Here is a 22102-nt window from a genome sequence, read left to right as displayed (position 1 = left end):
CTTTCTATTATATTCAAATTGCCTTCAAAAATAAAAATGTATATTTTACCAATCATGGGAATGCTGCAAGTAGAAGGTGAGTGCCAGAAAAATTTGGAACAGAATCAAGGGTGGGTGAGTGTTGCTGAAAATATTACCAGAATGACAATTGTTTATAAGTTAGTAAAATCTTAACAATTTTGATAATTATTTTTTAAAAAGACTTTAGACAGAATTCCATAGCAACTGTCCATGGAACTCATCCCGCAACATTCATTGTAATATCATTAATTAGAAATATGGGAACAGCCCTAGGTGCTTTGCAAAAGTTAACTCTGAAAAGAGATTAACTTAAATTAATGGAAAGAATATTTTCTCTTCTCTCTTCCATCAAGCAGCCTCATAGATCATCCTGCACTATTCAGCTGCAGAGCTCTGAGAGGCACAAGAGGCAAAGGGAAGAGGGAAGAATAAGAAATTCTTCTTTTTGAAGGTCCTTGATCATGAAAACCTATATTTATTTGCCTATAAATAAGTTCCAGAGCTTACTCCCAGGTAAGTACATATCAGACTGCAGCCTTGGTTACTTTCTCATAAGTAATAATTTCTCACACTGGCTATTCACTTTGTTGAGGTATGATCTCCAAGCAGATCACTTCTTGACATCAAAGCAATTTCCAGAAGCCCATGATAGGCAATTAATATAGCTCCATTCAATTCATACCTTTGCACTTCCTATAGATTTCAATATAGAAGTAAGATCAAAGAGCCCTTCTCTCTGTAAGTCACACTGTATTATCCTGGAAGAACTGATCTCCACAGCATGATCTTCAGCAGCAGAAATTGTCCTTGTTGGATTGTTCCCACACAGTCTACTGGGGAACTGCTCTTTAGTTATGCCATTGGTTAGATGTAGAGGTGGAGTTGCTTACCACTTCTTGTGAGTTGAAGTCTACATTTAACATATCCCATGAACAGGACTCTTATTTATTTCATAAGTGTTTGATGCCTACCTCTGTTGGGACCAACCAAACATGTTTTTGTTATTATGAATGAGAGAGAGGATTATTTTGGCCAAATACCAACTTACAGACAAGAGCCTTGTTTTAAATATTACTTTTAAATTGAAATATCTTAATTAATAAATTGTTAGGGGATATATATTTTTATTTTTTATTTTATACTTATTAATGTTTTTGACTCATACTACCTGGGTAACAAATGTATTAATAGAGTAATAGAGGAGTGAATGCTATATTATTATGTGATCTATTTTATTAGTTGGTAATATATTATTGTATTTCTTTGTTTTACTCTTTTGTCCTTTTAAATTTTGCTGGTCATTGACGGAATGAATATGATTGATTGATTCAATGTCTGATATATAAAGGCATTCAATAAGTATGATCGTGGTTTCTCCAAATGTACCATACTAGAGACACACGGTTAATTTTAAGTCTAATAATATATCTGTAGTATTTATTTTATACTTAGTTATTTTAAACCTCTACATATTGAGACAAACAGATTTCCTACAACAAGCCAAATCATATGACAAAATACTTTTCAAACAGTAGAGAACATCAGAAGAAAAAAGACACCCACTTAAAAGCTGCTGGTGTCAAGCGATTCTTTTTTCTGCCTTTGCCCATATTTAAGTGATACATTCTTTGCTACATAAAAGAAAAAAAATGGTGAGGGTAGAAATCGGTGATGCCAGAGAGTTGCCTACAGGAACTGGCCACATTACAAATATTATGCTCAAGAATATACTTTGGCTTTGTGATTATATTATATACCCAGCTAGAATGCAGAAAGCAACAATATACTGTATATTATATATTTTTAAAAAACTGTAGTAAAACAATGTGTGACAATTTGGCTGTTGGAAACAGAAAATCCAAATGGATACTGTTGGGTTCTTGCTAGGGATAAAAAATATAATTGGTAATAAGCTAATATATAATGATACTTCCAAATCTGCCATCTTCATCAGGCTGTCTCATTTTGCAAGTATTGCTCTTTTAAAACATTTCCATGGATGATTTAAATTGTATATGTATAATTTGGATGGATATCAGGATTGATCTCATATACTTTGCCCAAGAGATGACCGAGCATGTTCTCTATGTTCTTACGATAATTATTAGTGAGGCTTTGGATTTTTGCTGCAGTTTCTTCATCTACTTTTGTTGATAGATTATCCTGAGAGCCCATTATCTAAAAAGACAAAACAAATTATCATCTGTCAACTAAGTAGAAACATCTACACAGATTTCAAAACAAACGTTCTTTCCTGTTTGTGGTTTGTATACTGCTCTTTTACAGCAGGATGCTGTTACTCAAAAAGTATTTACTTAGGTAGTTATCTATCTTGTCCATCTTGCTTTTGATATAGGATTACAGGATAGAGAGGCATGTGTTGTATATGTGTGCATCTCTCTCTCTCTGAAACAGCTTAAGACTACCATTTTGTGTCCAGAAAAAAAGCAAAAAAGAGAAGATAGTGAAGTTGTTCTAAGACTACTGCATTGTCTACAAAGCTGGTACACTTTGCCATCCCATGCTAAACTAACTTCATAATGTGCTGGCCACTGTTAATATAATGGGATTAAGAAACATAGAAGGGGACTTTTGAATATAAGCAATTGGTTAACACTCAATCTATGTATTTGATGTTTCAGTGTCCTACTCCATCCAGAAGAAGCTGTTCCAGATTTGGTTGTCAATGGTCAATTGATCAACAGGACTCCATTTTGTACTTTGCACAAATAAGCAATTACAATTAAGTTTACTCACACTTAGTCCCTTCAGCTAAGCAACAGTTTAGGGTTTTCACAGCTTCTTCAATATCAGTTAGTAAAATACAGCTATTATCCACTCACTGAAATAAATTAATCCCTAAATTCTGACACATTTTAATATGTTCTTTAACTCAGAAAGATACATTTTATCTGTCTTTTTTTCCAGAAAAGAATCAAATAAATTTTTTTGGAAAACTGTGAAAATGAAAGGATATCTATCCTGATCCGCATATTAGTTTGGACAGTGCAAATCATTTGCTTCACTTAAAGATGTAGGTTGAACTAAACCCTCAAGCATCTCTTAGCAATACATAATTTCACATTAGGACATTATAGCTTGGAAAATGATTAATGGGAAGCATTGGTGGATTACATTTAGGTCTCATGCAGATGAACTGGTAAAGATAAAACACAATGGCATGAATAGTAATGCTAATAAATCTTACTGTAATGATACTTCATTTTTCACAACAGTAATTATATAAATTAGAAGTGCATATCAAATGTGGACATGGCTTGGGGAGAGAGAAAGAGAGAAAGATTATACATGTGTTATACACACACACACAGACACACACACACACACAATTATTGATGCCTGATGATGATGATCCCAAAATTTGACTTAGATATTCTACACAGAAGGGTTTATTATCATTACAAATTTAATAATGCTGTTCTAAAACAGACATTTTTTTGTTTTTTTTAAAAATCACATTTTCAGATTGCAGTTTGAAAACATGTACTGATTTTAATGTAATTTGGCAGGTTTGAGCCTATAAAATGCCTTTCAAATATATTTTGATTCTGTTGAGCAAACCATTTATGCTTCTTCCATGCTAGACAATGAAATAATAAAACTCTGTTTTAATTTTATTCTAGATGTGGAAACTTGATTGGGAAGGATTATCTGTGGTTCTGTTAATGAATAAAGGTTACTTTTTATATATGTAAATCAAGAAATCTACATGTTTCATATGAATACCTAATATGTAAACCAAATCCATAATTTCTAAATAATTGATTATATGCCATCAAGTCATTGCTGACTCTTAGCCACAACATAGATAGATTTTCTCTATGACAATCTGCTCCTAACCTGGTCTTTCAAGTCTACCAACAGTGCACTTATTACCACTGTAACTAAATGATACTGATTCTAATAATCCTAAGTAATACTGATATAAATCTAAATGGGATCATAAGAAATGGTGAATGTATTAAGGCAGCTACCAACCTTCACACTTAAGGGAGATTTGCAATTTGATTACATTGCACCAATTCAGGCACTATTTAGCCAGCTGTCCATTGCCATCATCTCATGTAGTTTGAAGCACAGAGGGAAGGTCATCTTCCCTGCCTTGATTACTAAAGCATAGGTTTTAGGTCTCTGCTTTAATGAAAGATAGTGTAGTATAATGGTTTAGATGCTGGGCTAGTACCAGAGATACTCAGGTTCAAGTCCACCCTCAGCCAAGGAAGCTCAGCCCAATTTACCTCACAGTATTGTTATTGTGAGCAAAGAATAGTAACAGGAAGTCCTAAGTGTGCCACTTTGAACTCCTGAAGGAGAGATTGGTCATCAGTCAATATGCATACATACATACATACATACATACTTTTAAAAGCTATACATAAAGGAAGAGAAAGTTCTCCCCCAAGGCCTCACACAGTTAATCTGAATTGGAAAAAGGAAGTTTGATTTATTATATATTTTTAAATTCACGTGTGTATTTCGGTGTGAGAGTTGTGGAAGAATAAAGGCAATCAGTTTATTGAGTGGATATACTTACTGTATGCAATGCAATATTGGTGTAACTATCATTGGTGGACAAATAGAATAATATATATAATTGTATCACGCAGCACTCCATACTAAGCATGAATTTGTCTGAAGAGTATGTACAGGGTTGGGGTTTCATGATTATTTGTTTTTAATTGACTAAATATTTGACAGATTGTGATGGAAACAACATTGACCTACCATTTAATTAAATGATATTTCTGTATCAACTGAACAGTTTAGCAAGGTGATGTTATAAGCAGATGCATACATTCCAAGCTGTGACTCCTATCTTCTAGTTTTGGGCTTCCTTTTCACACACATTTAAATGTTTTAACCTTACAGAATTCTAAGTACAATACTGGAGAATTGCTGCCAAATATGTGGGCAAACCCTTTCACCATACTTTTGTTCTCTACTTTTTCAGAGAAGACTTTCAGAATGACTAACATGAATGGTAGTAGATATAAGATTAAATTTTATATTCATTGATTCCTTTAGTGCATACAAACAGTGGCTTCATATGAACTTAATGCTAACCCAGGATCACACTGTACTTTGAGAGATAGGCAGCATTCATCCTAATTTCAAAAGCTCATTGTGTCAATCAATTGAGATCTCTGGCTAGAATGGTCTGCTTCTGTCTGTAAGATAGGCCAGATCAGAAAACAACCTCCACAGGAAAACTAGAACTGACTTTGTTGAGATAGACTATAGTAACAGAATCTTGCAAATCTGCTGGTGTTTTACCTTCCCCCCTTCTTATACCCCCCTGGAGTCAAAGGAGGAGCCAGCCTGAACCTCTTCCTAATACTATACCCTTTCCCAGGGCTTAAGGAATGTATTTGTTAGAAATGAAATAAATAAATAAAATTAACAACAATAATTTATATGCCCCTGACTCTTGTTGATTCTGTAATGGTTTCTGAATATTCCCTTCAAGGTCATCTCCATGGTTCTTTCTTCTTCCTTGTTGTGTGTGTGTGTGTGTGTGTGTGTGTATGTGTATGTATATGTGAGAAGGAGAAGGGCAGAAGAAGATGTCTCAGAAGGAAAGATGTGTCATGTTTCCACTTATATTGGGCCTGGTTTTACACCCCTCTCTCCCTTCATCTAGCTCCTCCATCACTGATATGTGATGGGGCCTCCAACAGATTTTGCAGGACTGCCATACTTAAAAAAAAAGGGTGCCTATCCTTCTGATATGTCAACGTGTCATGTTAAGTATATGAGCATACTTCCTATTTCCCACTAGTTTTTGTTTCTAACTAGTTGCAGTTTTATCATTAAATATGAACTTGATTTGCTGTTTCTTCCAGTTCAGGAAGAAGACAAACAACTGATAGTTGAAAACTGCTGCACAGATTTCTGATTTTTTACTTACAGCTGTGTTGCAGAAGGAATTGAGGAGATTCCCAAAGCATGGTAAATCAGTGTTCTGTCAAATGCAGTCAGCATGAAGATTGCATACTACTAAATGCAATTGTGTCTTTGAATATGATTTCAAAATTTTACAGTGCATGAAAACTTGCAACAGTTCATGTAATTGCTCTTCAATCTTGTCAAAATTAAACTACTGCAACAAAACAAAATACAGATATTGAGGTCCTGTGAAACCAACTTCTTGAGATGAATCTCCTGCTGGGCCAAAGAGCTGTTAATAAACGGATTTCCTGCAATAACAACTAAGACTGGTGCTATTTCTGGAAATTTCTTTTTTTTGTATTATTTACATCAAATCAACATATCAGAACTAGTAGTTAAGCTTGTTGTTACTTTCTCAATAAAGGGATTTATGCATTTCATGATCTGGATGGAGATCCAACATATGGAATTTAAAATTGTGGAAACAGAATCAAGAAAGGATTGTGGAATCTGAATACATGAAATACATGAAATGTATGAACAATTCTTAATATTTACCTAAATTCTTAATATGTTCCTGCATTCCCCAATGGGAGATTTCCAGACACTTTGATTTTCATTTGCCATCAGCCCTGGCCAGCATAGCCAGTGTACTAGTGTGAAACCTCTGGAGAACTTCAAACTGGCTAAGTTTGATTGATGTAACCTTCCCTTGATATTCTTACTTACTTTGGACTGCTTCCATCTGAAATCCTTTTCCCTCTGGAGCCTGTAGTGGTCTATCTCTGCTGTGGCTTCTTCCTTGGCCTGCTTCAGTCTCTTTCCTTTTCCTGAAAAAGAAGCCAAGCCATTTTAATTGGATTATTATGTACACAGTATTAATTTGTACACAGCAGGAGGGCAGATAAAACACAATCCCTTTCTGTATTCAAGCACAGTTACTGTAGCTCTTTGTCCCATTTTCCTCAGCACAACCCAGACAAGAACCCCAAACTTCCTTTCTTGCATTTCTTCCTCCTCCTCTTTAGGAGTAGAAGAAATCCCACTTCTGAATTCCTCCTGCGAAGAAGCTGCATATAACCTTACAACTAAATGTTTAAAATTATACATAAATCTTTATGGAGTCTGAATGCAATATGCAGTAATCAAGGATTATGCCATACATCTTCCACTAGAGAGATTTGGGAAGGGCATTGCTCTTTATTATACTGGGGAGCGGGATCGGTGTTTTGTTGATCACTGTTCACATAATCTTTTTAAAAACAGATTCCCATAATTTCTTAGAATCTTTGGAAGCTTCAAATGGGAATGATCTCAAGGGCTCCTGTGTCTGTCACTGTTATCTTATACAAAATGACCTGGTTCCCCTGTCACATTAAGTCCTAGGTGGTTTAAGCATAGTTGACCTACTGGGTTCACACACAGCACTAAACTATAAACCATGATACACAAATTACAAGGCTAATTCACACAACATGATAATGTCCAAGCTAGACAAATCACATTATGATTCCAAGCAATACTGTACTTAGACACCCTATACTATACAAGCATATTCCTAATTCATTGCCAATAATAAGTTAATGGATATATTAAATATTAAATGGACAAAAGTAAATCTGCACAAATGCTCATATGCATATGCATATCACATACAATATTCTAGAGGAGATGACAGAAGACAGCCTTGACATCTCATCAGGTGTAGTATTTCCACGACATTAATGAGTACGTGTGCATCTTGCATTTTGAATATATATGCCTTCTCAATCCATTCAAAAGGAATCTTATTATCCTAATTTATGTGAATAGGGAATTTTTAAATAAATTATTTTAAATAAATATATTTTAACGAGTCTACCTTTTTAATGTTATGGATAAATCTTAGACGAAGCACAGTTCCCTTTATTGTCCTTTTTCTCTGTTCTCCATGTGCTACCTACGGGGAGGACATTTCTATTGATTTTATTAGTTGTTTTTTTATGTATTGACTTTAGGATCAGAACTATTATGTTTACTTACTCTCAGATCAACAGTCAAGTGTTTCCAGGTTTCCTTACTGAAAAACATTGACACTGTCACAGTGCATTTCTCATTGAAATGTGGACAGCTCCTTATATGATGAGCTTTAAATCCAACACTTATTTTTCTTTCTTACTTTTTTACAATAGTGAGAGAACAGATTTTACATGTCGTTGAGAAAAAACATTATTTTGCAAGATCTGCCCTATTGATTAACTGACAGGAACCCTTCAGTTCACAACGATTGAATTCTGTTGAATTCTGGCAGAATTCCAAACCACTAGAATCTCAGATCTCCAAATTGCAATATTTACGTTTTGTTGAATTTTCCCCTCCCTTTTGCCACTCTTTGCAAGATGCAAAGGTGGGTGAGAATATTAAAACACATTTCTAGCACTAATACATTGCAGACATGAAGGTAAAGGTAACATAAAGGGCTAGTGACACAGTTCATAATAAGAGGAACAGGACAACAGTGATGTCCAGCTAATTTTTAAAGCAGTATTAAAAACAGTGCTTGATGTCTTGGTCTTGCAAAGAGCCAGGTAAGTGCCAATTTAGCCAGGAAAATGTATTCATGTATTTATCTATTTATTTGGACCCATCATTCTACCTAAGATTTAAATCTTAAAATAAATAAATTCTATGAGATTTTGAACACCATGTGCTGTTCCCCTAAGTATGGAGCTTCAGTACACAGAATAGAAAGTCCTCTCTCAGATGCAAGATGGTGGGTTGGACATCCCATTTTAAGGATATATGTTAAGCAGACTGTAAAGACGTAATAAAGATATTAATTTAAGAATGTACTGAAACAACCAAAGAAATAACCATGCCTGGACAAATTCTAGGAGCCAGAGCATTAATGTTCTTACATAGAGATTCCACTTCTGTCTAATTTAGATAAGAAAAAAGGATGAAGAGAACCATTCTGAAAGTGTTGATTGCCCTACTTAGAAATTTAGTCTGAACTTTGGGTCATCTACTGGAGTTAGTTTAAGCTGTAATCTTCTCTAATTCTTGAACTTTGTCTGCAAATGTATGTACAATTTATAAAATACCACTTTGCCTCCAATGATCACATCCCAAAGAAAAACACAGCTTGGGTAGAATTGCACCTATGGAATTCTCATCATTCTGAAATCTAGAATGCCCAGGATTATAGACTGATTGGCAGCACTGTGTTCTTTAGACTTACAACACCAGAGACCCACCATTAGAAATGACACCCAACAGTTTGAGTATAAGGTTTTCAACTTCCTTTGCAAACAGCCCAGTCATTTTTCCCCCCGTTCAGTCGTGTCTGATCCTCAGCAACTGCCTAGACTAGACCCTGAAGTTTTCTTGGCAAGATTTCAGAAGTGGTTTGCCATTGCCTCCTTCCTGGGGCTGAGAGAGAGTGACTGGCCCAAAGTCACTCAGCTGGCTTTCATGCCTGAGGCAGGACTAGGACTCCCAGTCTGTACTATGGAAGATGTGATAATGCAAGCATGCTTTTGCATCGCAGGCAACACCCATAATGGCATATAGGAACTAATCAGACACAGCTATTTTTGTGATAAAGCATATGAGGTAAGTAGTTCCAGGTTTCAGTGTAGTCATGAGGGATTTACCCAGTATCTGCAGTTAGATGCGTTCTGTGCCCTGTACCTCATATTTATCTCCTCTTCCAGAATTTAGATTAGAAATTTCTCAGCTGAGGGGATCCTGTCTCCATGGAAAGGCAATGCACTGCTTTGTATAGTGTCATGTCAATCAGAAGCAATGCTATCAAAAACAAATTCATGCAAAAGTGGAGGAAGAGCTGTCATACCATAGTACTGCAAAAAGAAAGGGGAACCAAAACTGTTGGAGACAAAGATGAGGTTTTTGGCATACTGAAAATGTTGCATGGCTTCCTATTGCAGCTGACAGGAGTAAAACTATCCATGGTAGGGAAACTGAAGATAAAACAGAATAAGAAATCAGCATAGTTTACTTCTCAATAAGTTACAATCCTGACACATACTGGAATAGTGAAATCTATAGCATCCGTCAACCGCATTCTTCAGAACCAGAAGGTTTATTCTCTATGCCTTGAAAAAATAATGCTTAGGTGACTTTTTGCCTGGTGGTCATGTCTGGAATTTTAAAAACAATTTGTGGGCATTCTTACAAAATGACTGTCCTTATTTACAAAATGGCTGCCATAGGAAGTATGTCCTGCCAAAAAATGCCAATTCACCATTTCACCAGAAGGCCAACTAATGAAGTAGTCCTTGCCATTCTAATTACTCCTTTAGAATAATATCCTACTATCCTAGATCATCACAGATTTTTTCCTGTATAGGTGGGCACGATTATAAACAAAGCAGTAGGCTCTAATCACTCATTTTTATTTTCAACAAATGCCTCTGGGTTTTTGTAGGGTCTAGAAATGTTCTTGGAAATAAGCATTATGTTAGAAATTTCTTTCCTTTGCAGCATTCCAGCTTCCTTAAAAAAAGAAAAAGAAAAAGGAACTTGAAAACAAAATCACTTGAAAACAAAATCACTTGAAAACAAAATCCTAGGGCATTGCCTTCTTCTTGTCCCTAGTCCATAAGTGAGACAGGCTCGAGCTGTCTTGAGCTGTCTTGAGATTAGTGGTTTCTTCCTTAAGACAATAGCATTCATGGATGGGGAGAAGTCAGGTGACCAATAGTGGGTGGGATCAGTGTGGCGCTGATTGGCTATTTCAGGCTGATGCAGTCCTCTTTCCATTTCAATCTCCCATTCATTTAATCTGCCACCATTCTCTTGTCAAGTCCTCCCTAAACAGCTGGACTCCCAGTGCTCCTTCAGTGGCATATCCTTATGGCACAATTATGCTAGACTGCTTAACTGGCTGTACTGGAAATATTTTAACCCTATGGCCGCAGCAGCTTAATGCAAATCTGAAATATCAAAGGAGTAAAATGATGGGACCAATCTATTCCCCCACTGCCTCCCAACTAGAGCACAGATAAAGCCACAAGTGGGCATTGTTTACTTCAGCCTTTCTCAGCCTTTTGACCCTGGAGGAACTCTTGAAATATTTTTCAGGCCCCGGGGAACCCCTGCACATTCAGTCTCAAGTATAGGCCAGAAGTTACAAACTTATTATATTCGTTTCATGTGTAGGCCTGTATATATGCACTAACAGTGTTCTTAAAGTAAAAATAAAGAATGAAACCTACCTCCTTAATGTGAAGTTTCCTGAATTTGAAATAATTTTTTAAACAAATGGTGATCTCCCAGGGAACCCCTAGTGACCTCTCACAGAACCCTAGGGTTCCATGGAACCCTGGTCGAGAAACCCTGATTTATTTTATAAACAAAGGAACTGTCATGAGTAAGGATGGCGAGCAGGGGGCTCCCATCCAGACTGTCAAGCGCATGCGTAGCACCGATGAATTATTCAGCCATTCAAAGAGACACAGATCGGGACCGCCTTAACCCTTGGGGGTTATATGTCTGGGTTTTTCCCACGCTTCTTCAGTTTGTTAGGATTCCTGTTAAGTACTAGCAATAAATATTAGAGACCAGTTCCTTGTCTCAGTGTGTTTCCTGGTTGTTAGGACAGGAACAGAAGAAGAGAGAAATCCCAAGGAAAAGTACTGCTTGTGATTCAGCAATCTTTGAGATTCTGATCGGAGGGTTTTTTTTTTTTTGAAACACCAAATAGCTCCAACTATGAGAGAAAGGGATGTAGAAGGAGGGGCACAGAGGCAGTGGACAGAGTCCTGCAGACCCTCCCCATTTCTGCTACAGCACCATGATTAGCAGATGGCAGATGTTTTTCTCACCAGATGTGCAAGAGATGGAGGACAGCAAAGCCACAGGACTTGATCAGTCACTGTGCCTATTATGCACTGCACACATAAAATCAGGATAGTGCTATTTGGCAGTAAGTCAGAGCAGAGGCCATAGAGGCAGGATAGGGACTGGCAGTGGGGACAACAAACTGCCTGCCACTATCATTTGCTGCTGACTCAAGGCTAGATGGAGAGCACTTCAAAAAAGCAGCCTATAGGCTCCACTGTAACCTTAGAATCAATACCTGGAGGTTGGATAGGCTATTGGCAAGAGTGTCTACTCTTCATGCTGATTCTAGGGGCAACTGATACTTAAAAATAGTTAATATTGCATGGAGGCAGAAAGGAAATGCTGTAAAACCCAAATTAGAAGACAACCTTATAGTTTGGGGTTATCGATCAATGGATCTAGGATGCTGTGATCACAGAAGAGCACGGAAGGAAGAAAACACAATCTCTTGATAGGTTATATTGATTAGCAGACAGCCTTTCATTCTATGCTACGTGCCTGGCTGTTTCAAATAGTTAGAGAGCAACATGACTCTCCTTTAATAGCACTTCTAGAAATTATAGTGGCAATATGGAACTTTAATATTGTTCTAGGCTTCTATCTGATTATTGGAGGAGGTGAACTAGGGACTTAATGCAATATCTGACTCAAATTCAGGCCCTGAGGAACAAATGCTGATGGCTCAGAATGGCTGCATAATGATTTCTCATTGGGAAAGTTACAGATAGCTGCTGTATACATATATAACCTCATACATACTATACCTCCAGGGATACAGGTCATATCTCTCTGGATTCATGCTTTGGATAAAATCCTAATCTTGTTTGTTTGTTTGGTTTGACTCAATATATTGTATGGTACTAATCCAACAGTGGTGATTTTTAAATAGTGTTTTCTGGATTAGCAAACAGTATTCTGTAAACTCTGCTATTAGGTATGGTTAACAAATCATAATTAAGCAAGTCATTGCAGCATGCTGTGAGAAACCAGCCACTGCTTGGATGGAATAGCAGGAACAACTGTGACAGCAGAGAACTGTAGCTTCAGCAGGAGGGATCCAAACAGCTAGTTGTGGATTGGTAGACTGTCAGTGGGGCTGGTCTGGACATCTCATAAGAAGTTGTGGATGGGTGCTGTCTCTGCCTCAACTGATTACATCAGACATGGGCTTATGTTTATTTTACAGGATTGGGGGGCATGCAAGATCTTCCTTGCTGTTCATACCAAAGTTAAGGTCTGCTAACTAGTACCACATCGCATCTGGGAGGCTGGGTCATGGGTGGATCTACTTACTATACATTGGAGTAGCCTCCATATACAACCACAGAGAAACCTTTAGGTTTACAGAGAAACTCTGCTTGGTTTATGTGGAAGAGCAGGCTGCTTGAGACAATTGCAGGCCCCTGCGCTCTGTCCTGTCCCTCCCATCTGAGCCTGTCCCCCAGTGTCAGCATGGAGGAGGTGCCAATAAAACAGCAAGCTTGGTGCAGGTGGGGGGGGGTGAGGAGGGGAGACACATTGTTTTGGAACTCTGCAGCCACTAGAGACTGAAGAAGTCCAGCAGTAGAAAAGATATAAGGTGTTTTTCCTTCAGAGGGTGGGGAGGAAAAAGAAAAAGTCTAGAGGGCCAGCGAGGAAAAGCACAAATTAAAGTTTTAAGAGCTGTACATGCTGGCCATTAAAAGTGACAACAGAGGGGGAAATGAAGATATTTACATTCCAGAGACAGAGGGAGAGAAAAAAGACAGAACAGGCTCTGTAAGAAGAAAACATTGATGCATATTAGATAGTAACAGAGAACTATGTTGTAAAGCAGTGTTTCTCAACCTTGGCAACTTTAAGGTGTGTGGACTTCAACTCCCAGAGTTCCCCAGCCAGCCATGCTGGGAGTTGAAGTCCACACACCTTAAAGTTGCCAAGGTTGAGAAACACTGTTGTAGAGTATAAAGGTAATTATAAGGTAAGTGTAATAGTATAGAAGTACCATAATAGTCATAGAGTATAGAGGAAATAGGAAGCACTCACATATATATATATTTCTGAGAATATAGTTAAATTTTACACATCACTTTTATAAAATACTTTTGGTTTACAAATTTAAAAATCTGCCCACCCGTTATAGGGAGAGATAAAAGAAACCATCTGATCCATGGTCCAGTTCTTTTGTGTCTCTCTTGAGTCTGGGTCAGTCCAATTGGGTATGGTTTAAAAAAGAACCTGTGCCAATTTAACAATTGTCAAAGCAAGCTAGAGTGGAGCCATTACTGGAGAAGCAATATAGTGTATCTGTATACATTTAAGAGGGAAAATTATACAATATACTGTTGGCGCTTTACACAAAGCCAAATGAACAAGATTTTTCCAGATGAGACAAAACATCTACCTGAGATGCAATTTATCTACACTATCTAGAGCTTTTCTAGTATGCAAACATTTTAGATTTGTATACATTTTAGAAGAGAGATCAGTCATGATATACTTTTAGTCCTTTATTTGTGCTCCTTGAACTCATTCCTTCAACTGTATAAATTACATTTCCCTCTGATTTTAAGTGTATTGACTGTTGTAAAACTAAGTAAAGATCTAAATAAAAAAAAGAGAGAGAAACATCCCAAAGCAATCACCTAAAACAATGAATAGTGGTGAGGTGAGCCATTAACAGGTAATGATAATTAATTTTTAAAAAGCTGTTGGATGTAATGCAGATTTCTCTCTGGCTTTGCTATGCTGATTGAGATGTATAGGATGCAGTCACTACATGACGTGGGTGGGATTTGCTGTTCCACTGGGCACTCTCATGCAGAATGAATTGGCTGTGCCTTTTCCATCTCATCACTGTCCTCCTTGTAGCGTGTTGAATGTGTTTGGATTTACCAACGTTGCAAGAAGACTGCCACAAAACAGAGGAAATTGTAAATATATTGAGGCTTTACCCACCCCGCCAGAACAGAACACTTTTTGAAGGCAGAAGCAGATGACATTAGCCTTGATTCATGCTCCTCTGGGTCCAAATTTGGCATCTGGGTGCATTTTCCTTCTCTGGTTTGAACACAGTCTTTCCTTCGTCCGTCGCTTGGAACGTTCTTGTCCACTTCTGCACTAGGTTTTCTTCCCAGCTCACTCCAGCAGCAAATTGGCTACTTCATAGCAGATGGCCCACCCCTTCAACCAAGGCAGTACTTGCCCTGATCTCTAAGAGCTTCTCTTTACTATTAGTATTAAAATAGGCCTGTGGTGTGAAGCCTTTTAGCTCAAATCACTGAAGGAATGACAAAACAGTGCAATCCTGCACCTTTTTAAAAAAAAACTGTCAACTACTTACGGAAAACTAGCTAGGGAAATTGGGTGACCCAAATCTATTATTTAAAATCAGATTCAGTCTATCTATTCAGTCTCAATACAAGTAGCCCTTGACAACTGTTCATCTAACGATGGTCCGAAGTTACGATGGCCTCAGAATAGGTGCTTTACTGCACTTCCGAGCATTGCAAAACGTCGCACTGCCCCCACGGTCGCATGATCGCATTTTGGGCACTTGGCAACCGGCTTGCTTTTACGACCAGTTGCAGTGTCCCGTGATCACGTTTTGTGACTTTTTTGCCATTTTGCAGCAAAGAATGCCCATTAGGGAAGCTGGATTCATTTAACCACCATAAAAAAATGGTCATAAAATCAGTCTAGTCATGTGGTGATTCAACTTACGACTGCAATGACTTACAATGGAAACACCGGTCCCAATTGTGGTTGTAAGTCGAGGACTACCTGTATTACATCCAATATGAAGATATTTGGACTTTCAGCCATGGATACAAAAATCTCTTGAAAAAGGGGATGCCATTTTCCATTCTTCTCTGAATAGAAATTACAGTTGGAACAGCTACTGTACTACACAGATAAAAGGGAACCCAATGTGGATCTTGCACCTAAGAAGGCAGAAGTGTATGAGGGCTACAGGTGGATCCTGAAAGATTTGTTCATTCATTCATTCAACCCTCCAGAAACCTCCAACAGTTGTTACCAAATTATAATGTTTAATATGACAGAGAAAGCTATTAAACACATACAGTAACTGAAGAGTAGAACTCTGCAGATCCTTGAGGGGGTGATTTGCTTTGGTGAAGATTTGAGTGAAGCAAGACTTTAAAGCTGCTATGTGAGGGTACATTGCTCTCTAACTTCTAAGAGTGAACCGCAGTTGAGGGCAAGATGACAAACCCATCTCTTGCATCACTTCTTATCCTCAGTGAGGCAGACCAAAGCCACTGTACTATATTTAATGTTAATTAAATAGATAGCAAATCAAACTGAGTTTTCGTTTCATCATCACCTACTACTTTTTGAAATATGACTAAAGAAGTTGCATACCCTTCCAAGAAGATATCTAATAATATTGAGATAGATGACAATAGGCACTGAAGAGTCATGCGGGTTTCAAGTAAGGATTCGTTAAATATTTCTGAGAAATTTCAGGATCTTTTATTTTTCTCCTGATTCCTTAGATTAGCCTTTCCCAACTTGATATTCTGAAAATTGGGTTGAGACTTACACAGAAGGTTGCCTTTGAGTAGAACTGTCCAATTCATTTTGAAAATCCACTTTGGCATCATTTGCTGGCCACTGTATCATTTTCTGTGCCCTATGCTTCAATTTTTGGTGGATTTCCAGTAACGGTTGGTTTCATTACTACAGGATATATAGTAAGAACTAGTCTCTATAAAAGTTACGTATGTTCTTTAGACACATAAATAACATTACATGTTTTATATATAATGCCCCAAATTTATTTATTTGTAATTTTTTACAAGACCCCAGCGCTTCAAATAACTACCACATGGCTAAGGATTTTATATGCAGCCATATTGCTCCTAAGTTAGGTCTGACATTTTAAAACCCCTTAAGAATACATTATCAGTGACTACTGAAATTATTCACTAAAATATTGTAGCAATCTAGAATCTTTGTTACACCAGACATTGGTCTCATAAAATGGCTTCCTCTCTCTCATTTGAACCGCAGTTGAGGGCAAGATTTTAACCTTGCAGAATCAAACTAGGTGTGTTTGTTAATGTATATTTACAAGTCCAGATAATACTGTGCCTGACACCCTTCTTGGGTTTCCCACTGTCATTGCTCCACTCATACCAATGATATGTGGTTTCTCACTTCATTTATTTGGAAGCTGTGAGTAAATCAGCACAGCTATTTCAGTGTAATGGATAGTTTTCAATTACTAGCAGTATATACAACTGAGCCTATGTTACACTGGAGTGCAACTGAAGCTAGAGCAAAACCTGTTGCTTACTCAGGTGAATGAAAAACTGATGGTTGGTACAGATCCCATTAATCTTTACTCCCCAAAGCATTAGGGCCCTGCGGTTTGCTCATTTACAGACAGAGTTGATTGCAAGGACTGGGATCCAGTAAGCCTTGATTCATGGACTCATCTCACAAAAGGTAAAGCTGGGAATATGAATTCAGGTTGATATTCAGTCCTGACACGTTTAGAGGACATATTCATGTTCTAAACTGAAATATGCCAGCAGGAGAAGCCAAATTGCCCGCGATACTTACTCTGTATTTTAAAGGCATACAAAACAATGATCAGACACTTCATGCTTTTCGATAGGTACTTTCTTTCAAGGCTTAGTTTCACCTCTAGATGAGTTTTGAATCTTTTTGTAACCAGAAATAATTCACAAACTTGCTTACTTTAAACATAAACCAGTATTGTCATAGAGAGAGAGAAAAAAAATGCAGCACCTTAAACTGACAAAACCAGTGCACGCAAAGCTGAATTTCACCAGGCTGTGAAAGCTTTCTATATAAACTTTGGAAGACTTTTTGGGGTGGGGGTTTCCTTCTTGTTCAAAGCAAATGAGAAGCAATAATTGAAACACAGTATTTATTTTTTTTTACGGGGTGTTAGCAATCTATTCTTATGTGTGTGAAGGTCATGTTTTCAGTTTACCATGCCAGGTCTTTTTCAGTTCAGGAAGGGCAAGCTTGTTTAGCATTGCAGCTGAATCCTGCTGATGGTGGAAGAGCAAGCAGGCTGCACCACTTTGAACTGGCACAGATTGCCCTGGAACTGGTGCTTTCTGAAGTGCAGTAAAAGTAGCTTTGGCTTATGGCACAGGCTTGTGTGAGTGTGTGTGCCTTTGAGTCAGTTTTGACTGCTGGCAACTGCCTGGACAAGTCCCTGTTTTCTTGGCAAGAGAGAGGGTGACTGGCCCAAGGTCATCCAGCTAGCTTTGTGGCTAAGGCAGGACTAGAATTCATGGTCTCCTGGTTTCTAGCCTAGTGTCTTAACCACTACACCAACTATCTGCCTTAAAGGTAATTATATCCCAAACAACCACTGAGATCATAAAATAAAGATAGGCCAGAGTTTCAGAGTTTCACAGAGATGGAATTCCTTAAATGCCTCTTCATAGAAGCTTAAAGAAATGAATGAAAGAAAGTACTCTGTAGAAGTTAAAGTGCTATGAGACATAAAAGAGTAAAAGCATAGCCTCATTTCATGGAAATGAAACCAATTTAATTGACCAAAAGATTGGCACAGGCTTGCCAGCTGCTAATCCAAAGCCCACTGCAGCTCGGAGCAGAATCTAGAAGTTCCATCTTGTTTCCTAAAAAAATACTTGAAAAATAATTTACTGTTTCTCTTAGATCTCATGAGATTTTCTTTCTATTAGTTTCTCCTGGTTTTGAGCTTTCTTATCTTGTATGGTGTCCAATAATGCTGTTTGTGTGCGTGTGTGCATGTAAGCCATGTAAAGGCCTTATGGAAAGATACCTTCACTGATCTTTAACTGAAGCATGGGAAGCTGCTCCCAGGAGAGTTGATTCCTGATTTTGGTTGCATGAACTCCCACAAACTTCTCAGATGCTTTGTAATTAAGGTTAGTACATCCGTACTATGTGTGTTAACTCTGAACATTTATTGTCCTTTATTTTCTTTGTTTTTGGAAAGCAGTTTTTTCCCCCAAAGGCATGGGTGAACAATGGATGGCTCTCTAGATGTTGCTGAACTACATCTCCTGACAGCCCCAGCCAGCATGATCAACTGTGAGGGATGGTGGGAATCATTATCTCAGCAGCACCTGCAAGGTCACATATTATGAGCCCACATAATAATTCTCAGATTATCGCCTTCATAGAAGGCTGGTTACACTCTTGGGTAGCCAAAAGAGGATTCGTACCAGCTATAATGGTAATTAGGAATGAATGAAAATAGTGAATGAAAAGTAAATTCTGGCCAGATTTTGTATTAATTGGTGATTTTAAAAGGAATCCTAATGAATATTAAGGCAGTGAAAAACTTTAGTGGAGTGCTTTACCAGGCCTGCAACTAGAGTCTGTGTCACCCAGGGCAAACATGGATTCCATGCCCATTTTGGTGCCCCCCCAGCACTCATTTTGGCACCCCCCCAGTGTGGCGCCCAGGGCAGATGACCCACTTGCCCCCCCCCGTTGCAGCCCTGTGCTTTACTCTGAAGTTGCTCTACCAAGCGATGTAGCCCCAATTTCAAAGAACAAAGCAAATATGTCATTTACTTTATGTTTCTCCTGGGTCCTTTTCTGAACTTGTAGTAGACATAAAAGGCTTCTGTTGGAGAAGGTACCCCAAAGTACATTCATGAAACAAATCACATCACTGCATCTCCACAAGGCACACAGTGGCCAATGCAGTACAAAACATCTACAGAACTGAGACTAACAAACCCATATGTTGAACATTTAAGGTTAGATTTGATTTTAGTTATTTTAATCCTGCCTTTATTATTTTTATAAATAACCAAACATGGCAAACAGACCTAATACTCCTTCCTCCTCCTATTTTCCCCATAACAACTACCCTGTGAGGTGAGTTGGGCTGAGAGAGAGGGACTGGCCCAAGGTCACCCAGCTGGCTTTCATGCCTAAGGCAGGGCTAGAACTCACGGTCTCCTGGCTTCTAGCCTGCTGCCTTAACCACTAGACCAGACTGGTTCATTCACTAGACCAAACTGGCTCATGTCACAAAACATATCCTGAAAAGTATTGTTTAGTTCAAAGTACATATTTCTGAGCCTACTATTTATAGATTTTTCTTTGGATTTTGAATTTTTTTGCAAAATCAGAGAAATGTGTAATCCAAAAGATGATTTCCTTTCTTATTACATTTATATCCCACCTTTATTGCATAAAACTCAAGGTGGTGTACATAACACTCCTGCCACCTATGTTCCCCACAACAAGAACCCTGTTTGGTGGGTCAGGCTGAGAGAGAAGAACTGGCCAAAAGTCACTCATCTGGCTTTCATGTCTAAGGGAGACCTAGAACTCACAGTTTCCAGGTTTTTAGGCCAGCACCTTCACCACTACACCAGACTGGCTGCCTTAAAGGTAATTATATCCCAAATAGCCCATTATATCATAAAATAAAGATAGGACAGATTATCAGGGTTTCACAAAGATGGAATTCCTTAAATGCCTCTTTGTAGAGGCTTAAGGAAATGAATGAAAGAAAGTACTCTAGAAGATAAAAGAGCTACAAGACATAAAGAAGTAATAGCAAAACCTAATTTCATGGAAGTGAAACCAATTTGATTGACAAAAATATTAATAACTCTTGGTAGTAAATGCAGAGCCGCTGACAGGGCCCAAGATAGTAAGGAGAAAAAGATCTAGGGAGATAAGACATCAGGAGATGAAACCTTGTCTAAAGGTGAATAATACTTACTTTATAGAAGTTGCTGCAGAATAAAATTGCATATGGTTTTATGTACTATGGATCTTTCAACAAAACCTAGAATGTATAATTAGACTAACGAAATGTTAGTAGGTGGGTTAAAATGTGATAAATAATGTTGGAAATTCATACAAGACTATCCTACATAGAAGATCCACAAGAACTAGTGCTACTAACCACTGGCCATGTTGGCTGAGGCTGAGGGGAAATGTAGTGCACCAACAAACAGAGGGCAATGGTTCCCTTAGCTCTGAAGTGTAGCCAACATTAGAGCACAGAACATTGTAATGGCATAGTTGGGAAAGATTGATTCCACTCACCTAATTAAAAAAATGCCACATAATATGTTACTTCTGCCTCCCTGTTACAGATCCCAAAGTGGAAGAAACAACTCTCCTCATTAGAGGACCGGAAAAGAAATGTAGGTTGTAGAATAATTCCCCATAAGGAAATAGGAGAAGGATGACTGCTGACTTACATTTATTCAGCCTGAAACGAGACACCATATTATCAAAATGTTGGGAAATAGACGCTGGAGGTAGTTTTAAAAATTAACCCGATGGGAAGACATCAATTTAAATGTCTTATTAAATTGCTTTGTTGATGCCTCTGTGATTTATCTAGAGTTATATATAAGAAAGGTTTCCTGGAGATTCAACAGAGGAAGAGTGCCGGCCTAAGGTGCAACTTACTTTTTTTGGCTTCTTCAAGTTTATCTTTGGCCCGCTTTTCTGCCTGCAGAAGCTGCTGTATTCCCTGAGACTGGCTGGTCATTTCGCCTCCTTGGATTCAGGAAATGCCTGTGGGAATTACAAAGAAGGAAGGGGGCTTTATGGTGTGACACCATATTTATTCAACACTTCTTCTGTTGCGTCAATAATCAAAACATAAACTTTGCTCTGCTCCTTTGCAGGCTGAAGCCAGAGTAAAACTCTGGAAGAAAATGAAAAGCAGGGGCAAAAATGTGGATGAACCGGTCTGAGGGAGTTCCCCCCATCCCTTGGCTGCCCTCTTCAACATGGTTTATATGCAACCATCAACATAAAACCTTTGCTAGCTTTGTTTGACAGTGATATTTATGATGTTTAATATTTAGAATAAAAATATCAAGGTAGCAGCATGGCTTAAGTAAAGCAAAATACGGAAAGCACCTGGATTATTCCTTAATAATTGGTTGCATTGTAGATCTTTTCCTGTACAGCTGTTGCCATCAATATAGGCACATCAATCACTGCTATTACATCAACATTTCTTAGTTTAATATTGCAGGCATGACACTTACACATGTCAAAATCTCCAAGGTGACTACTATTACTAGAATTAGAAGCCAGGGTGTAAAATGGTCAGGTGGTGACATTGTTTCCATTTCAGTATTTTGGATTGTTTGCATATATTCTTTATTTCTCATTTGTACATATATACATTTAATTTCTATTGATTTCTATTATTATTTTATTTATTTATCCCACCTTTATTTATTTTTTTTATAAATAACTCAAGGTGGCAAATATACCAAATACTCTGTCCTCCTCCTCTTTTCCCCACAACAACAACCCTGTGAGGTGAGTTGGGCTGAGAGAACAATCATTA

At 37.9% G+C, this 22102-nt stretch overlaps 1 protein-coding gene across 1 annotated transcript; it reads right to left on the bottom strand.

The window, feature by feature from the left end:
- Nucleotides 1-862: 862 nt before the first annotated feature.
- ATP6V1G3 (ATPase H+ transporting V1 subunit G3) lies at nucleotides 863-21313 on the bottom strand. The gene is made up of 3 exons (XM_063300159.1): nucleotides 21205-21313; nucleotides 6661-6761; nucleotides 863-2199 (listed from the first exon to the last, which is right to left on the bottom strand). The coding sequence occupies exons 1-3, from the start codon at nucleotides 21284-21286 to the stop codon at nucleotides 2026-2028; spliced, it is 357 nt and encodes a 118-aa protein (XP_063156229.1). The 5' UTR covers nucleotides 21287-21313; the 3' UTR covers nucleotides 863-2025.
- Nucleotides 21314-22102: the final 789 nt, after the last annotated feature.

Source organism: Candoia aspera, chromosome 3 (genome assembly GCF_035149785.1).
Source record: "Candoia aspera isolate rCanAsp1 chromosome 3, rCanAsp1.hap2, whole genome shotgun sequence".
Lineage (NCBI taxonomy): Eukaryota > Metazoa > Chordata > Lepidosauria > Squamata > Boidae > Candoia > Candoia aspera.
This window is presented reverse-complemented; position numbering and strand designations above follow the sequence as displayed.

Excerpts from the sequence above, each read along its gene's own strand:
- ATP6V1G3 (XM_063300159.1), bottom strand. The coding sequence starts at position 21,286 with ATGACCAGCCAGTCTCAGGGAATACAGCAGCTTCTGCAGGCAGAAAAG. Across the intron at positions 6,762-21,204 it reads ACTTGAAGAAGCCAAAAAAA|GAAAAGGAAAGAGACTGAAG; the intron begins GTAAGTTGCACC and ends CTTCTTTTTCAG. Across the intron at positions 2,200-6,660 it reads TCAGATGGAAGCAGTCCAAA|ATAATGGGCTCTCAGGATAA; the intron begins GTAAGTAAGAAT and ends TTGTCTTTTTAG.